The sequence below is a fragment of the Corvus kubaryi genome, unplaced genomic scaffold, assembly GCF_017639235.1.
Source record: "Corvus kubaryi isolate FWS band 111438036 unplaced genomic scaffold, C.kubaryi_AGA036_p1.0 37220, whole genome shotgun sequence".
NCBI classification, from domain to species: Eukaryota; Metazoa; Chordata; class Aves; order Passeriformes; family Corvidae; genus Corvus; species Corvus kubaryi.
The window spans coordinates 575,041-579,533 of NW_024581063.1; the positions used below are offsets into that span (position 1 = coordinate 575,041).

The 4,493-nt window shown below is 59.7% G+C and overlaps 1 protein-coding gene across 5 annotated transcripts in view; it reads left to right on the forward strand.

The window, feature by feature from the left end:
• Positions 1-4,493, forward strand: part of CELF6 (CUGBP Elav-like family member 6) — an 18,601-nt gene that overhangs the window by 500 nt on the left and 13,608 nt on the right. For all 5 annotated transcript variants that reach the window (XM_042022712.1, XM_042022713.1, XM_042022715.1 and 2 more), the window contains exon 2: positions 3,625-3,707. In XM_042022712.1, the coding sequence (XP_041878646.1) occupies positions 3,625-3,707 (83 nt within the window). The remainder of the gene's footprint in view (positions 1-3,624; positions 3,708-4,493) is intronic.

Below are 4,493 nucleotides of genomic sequence, written 5' to 3' on the forward strand. Positions count from 1 at the left end.
ACTGTGGTGGGATGCCCTGAGGTGGGGCAGGACCCTCAGTGAGGTACTGCTCTGGTGGGATGCTCTGAGGTGGGGCAGGACCCTCAGTGAGGTACTGCTCTGGTGGGATGCCCTGAGGTGGGGGCAGGACCCTCAGTGAGGTACGGCTCTGGTGGGACAGCCTGAGGTGGGGCAGGACCCTCAGTGAGGTACGGCTCTGGTGGGATGCTCTGAGGTGGGGCAGGACCCTCAGTGAGGTACTGCTCTGGTGGGACAGCCTGAGGTGGGGCAGGACCCTCAGTGAGGTACCACTGTGGTGGGATGCTCTGAGGTGGGGGGGGACCCTCAGTGAGGTACGGCTCTGGTGGGATGCTCTGAGGTGGGGCAGGACCCTCAGTGAGGTACTGCTCTGGTGGGACAGCCTGAGGTGGGGCAGGACCCTCAGTGAGGTACGGCTCTGGTGGGATGCTCTGAGGTGGAGTACCCTGAGATGGGGGCCCCCCTCAGGTGGGACACCACCGAGATGTGGCACCTAAGTATGGGCCACCCGTGAGGCAGGACAACCTGAGGTGCGGGGAACCTCTCAGGTGAGGGGTCTTGTCCCTCAGGCAGGATACCTCTGAGGTGAGGTACCCTTCAGGTGGGACAGCCTAAGATGGAGCATCCTGATAAAGGAATACCCCTCAGGTGGGATACCCTGAGGTGGGATGCCCTGAGAGCGGGGACCCCTCAGTTGTGGTACCCCAGTGGTGGGGTAAACTGAGATGGAGCACCCTGGTATATAGGGGGACCCCTGGGGTGAAGACACCCCTGAAGTGGGACACTCTGAGGCAAAGGTACCCAAGTGTGAGGCACCTCTGATACGGGACAGCCTGAGGTAGGATATCCCTGAGGCGAAGGCACCCCTGAAAGGAGGTTCCCCATCAGATGGGACAACCTGATGTTTGGTATGTAAGTGTGGAGCACCACTGAGGTGGGATGCCGTGAGATGAGGGTACTCCTCGTGTGGGACATCCTGAGATGGAGCATCCCAAGACAGGGGTACCTCTAAGGTGGGACATCCCTTAGGTGGAGGCATCCCTGAGGTGGGATAACCTGAGGGGGAGCACCCTGAGATACAAATGGGATGCTTTGAGAGGGGGCACCATGATATGGAGGTACCCCTGAGGGGGGACACACTGGTATGGGGCACCTCTGAGATGGGGGTACCCGTGAGGTGATGTACCCCTGAAATGGAGGTACCCCTGAGGTGGGACACTCTGAGGTGTGGCACCCAAATATGGGGCACCCCTCTGTTGAGTTACACCTGAGGTGGAGGTACCCTTGATCTGCAGGCTACCCATAACGATGGGGTACCCCAAGGAGGAGAAACTGCTAGGGTGAAGGTGTCCCTGAGTTGGAGGCAACCTTGAGGTAGAGCACCCTGAAATGGGAACACCCCAGTATGCAGCATTTGGATATATGGCCCCTCCTAAGATTGGGGTACCCCTGAGTAAGAGGGGGGCACCCACCTGGGGTCAGGATGCTGCTGTCTGGCTTGGGGGCACCTGTCTGGCATCAGCACACCCACGTGAGTTGTGTGCACCCCTGGAGCTGGAGCACGCCTGGGATACAGGCACCCACTGTGGATGGGAACACCCCGTGTCTGCGCTGTGTCCCAGGTGCTGTGGCACTGTGACATGGCATGTGGAGCACTGGCACTCGGAGCAGTGACGCACCAAGGGGATCACATAGGCATAGCCGGGGTCTCCACGGAACCCCCCCACACAAGAGCCAGGATGTGCAGTGCCAGAGCAGGGTCAAGGCACCCCAGGTGTCACCCAAACAGGAGCCACAAGCTGTCACCGAGCCCCCATGCCACGGGCAGCACCTGCTTCACTGGCATGCCAGAACTTGGAGCTTTTGGATGCTGCCTCGTCGATGCCTTTCAGCCATGGGGCAGCCGCCTGGACTCTGTCATTCTTGGCACTGTGGCCTCCAACATTTCTCCAGGTGTCTCTGAAGCTGCTTGTGTGCCTGGATCAATGGGATTTGCACCCTTCCAGGCCCCCTCGGCGCTTCCTCCAGCGCAGGCTTCAACGTCTGCGGCCCAGCCGCGTGATTTAATTGCGGACGCTCCTCTAATTTGAACGGCATCCTCCCTCCCGGCGAGCCTCCGGAGCAGAACCACTCCTGCACCAGCCCTCCAAACTTCTCCAGAATGCCCAGGCACCGTTTACATTGTCGCCTGCAGGAAAAACACGGAAAAAAAAGAGAAGGAAGAGCAGAGAGCAGGAAGCCAACATGATTACAGATGGTAAACACTGGAAATGGCACCGGGACTGAGGCGAGCTGCTGTGCTGATCTCCCCTTCCCACCCGCAGCGGGAGAATATTGACCCAGGGGGATCTCTTCTTGGCACCACGAGGGCAGATGTCCCCAGCACCCCAAGGCGGGTGAGGGACCCCATCCCGCAGCATCCTCCGCCCTGCCGCCATGCTCCCTCTCCTCCCAGGCACGCTGATTGTACTTATTAAGAGTTATTAATACTTAATCAGCTGGCGGATTTAATTGTGCCAATATTAAAAATGCATCAATGTCAATTTTATTCATTAAATATTTACTTTGTTGAAGGGAAACTGTTTTGCTGCTGTTTTAATATCACTTTCAGATGCTTTTGGATGTGACCCCAGCAAATTGGGGGGAGCCCTCAGGGAGGGAGCGGCGCAGTGGTGGCACAGGGACCAGGAATGCTCCAGGAGAGACGGAGGGAAGAGGACCGGACCCTGTCCCTAGGGCTCGCTCGTCACTGCCAGCTCTGTGCAAGCGAGTGGCTCGGCAGTGAGTCAGCGTGGGAAAACCTCACCCCAGGCGTATTCCCGATTTCCAAAGCGCCATGATGTCGAAGGAGACGGAGCGCCTTCGCCACATGAATCTCATCCCAAGGAGGATGCTCAGGGCTGGGAGAAGCCTGGTGGCAAGACAGGGTGCACAGCCTCAGTGCCTGGAGATCTGCTTCCTGGAGGACTTGGACTGTGACTTTCCCCAGGGCTGGGGCCGGAGTGCTGCTGCCCGTGTGCTGCCTGCTCCTCCCTGGCTCCTTCCTTCATCCCGCTGCTCCATCTCCTGCCCTGTTCTGGGGGTGAGCTCTGACCCTGCGTGTGCCCATCTTGGTGTGGAGTACCAGGGTATCAGGATGCTGGATACTGGATGTCATGGTGCCAGGGTGTCAGTGTGATGGGATGGTGAGTGCTATGGTGCTGAGCTGCTGGATGCCACAGTGCCAGGGTGCTGGATGCCACAGTGCCAGGGTGCTGGATGCCACCATGCCAGGGGGCCAGACCCCAGGTTGTAGACTGCCAGGGTGCCAGAATGCTGAATGCCAGGATGTCAGGGTGCTGGGATGCTGGATGCTGTGGTGCTGAGGTGCTGAATGCCACCATGCCAGGTTGCTGGGGTGCTGGCTGCCACCGTGCCAGGGTGCCAGACTGCTGGGTTGCCAGATGCCACAGTACCAGGAGGCTGGGATGCTGGGTATCACTGTGCTGGATGCCAGGATGCTGAAACACCACAGTGCCATGTCAGCTGTGCCATCGGCTCCCTGCGTGCCCGGGGCTCTGTGGTGATACCAGGCCACACACTGACCCCGTCTCCCTGTCTCCACAGGCTGTGCCTTCCTCACCTACTGCGCCCGCGACTCCGCACTGAAGGCACAGAGTGCCCTGCACGAGCAGAAGACTCTGCCAGGGGTAAGTGACACCAGGGGGTTGGGGTGAGTTGGGACAGGGGCTGGTGACACCTCCCTGAAGCACAGGAGAATTAAGTGATGCTGAGGTGGTCGAGGTGAGCTGGAGCAGCGGCGATGACACCTCCCCAAGGCATGGGAGCCTTAAGTGACACCGGGGGATCGGGGTGAGCCAGGGTGGGGGCTGGTGACACCTCCCCGAGGCGCGGGAGCCGCTTCCAGCGGCCGCAAACCGAGGCATCGATTTTCCAGCCGCCCGCGTGCTGTTGCACTTTCTGTGGGCTCCGACCTCCCGAGCTTAACAAAGTGAAAATAAATATTTAATTATTCGCCTAAATAAAAATCAATAGGCCCGCGGGTTGGCTGGGGAAAGAGCCGGGGCCCGTGAATATCAATCCCTGCTGCGTGTGCGTGGAGCTGGCAGAGGGGGATGAGGTTTGCGGGGATGTGACTTCCTGAGCCGCACTCTCACCGGCCGGGCCACATGTCAGTAGGTTCAAGAGTTAATGACCCACCTGGGCAGCCTAAAGGAGGGGGTTCTCATCAGGCACACACGTGCGTGTAAGGCTGCTGCCACGGCCGCTCGCTGGGGGTGGGGGTGTGTGTGTGTGAGCACGTGTGTGCACGTGGGCGTGTGGGCACAGGCCCCGCAGGGGCTCAGGGCTGTGTGTGCCCCTCTGTGTGTGTGTGCACACGGCGGTGCAGAGCCCTGTGTGCTTGTGCTCACACCCCTGTGCCCATGCAGGTGCTCACACCTATCTGTGCCTGAGCACACCCTGTGAAGGTGCTC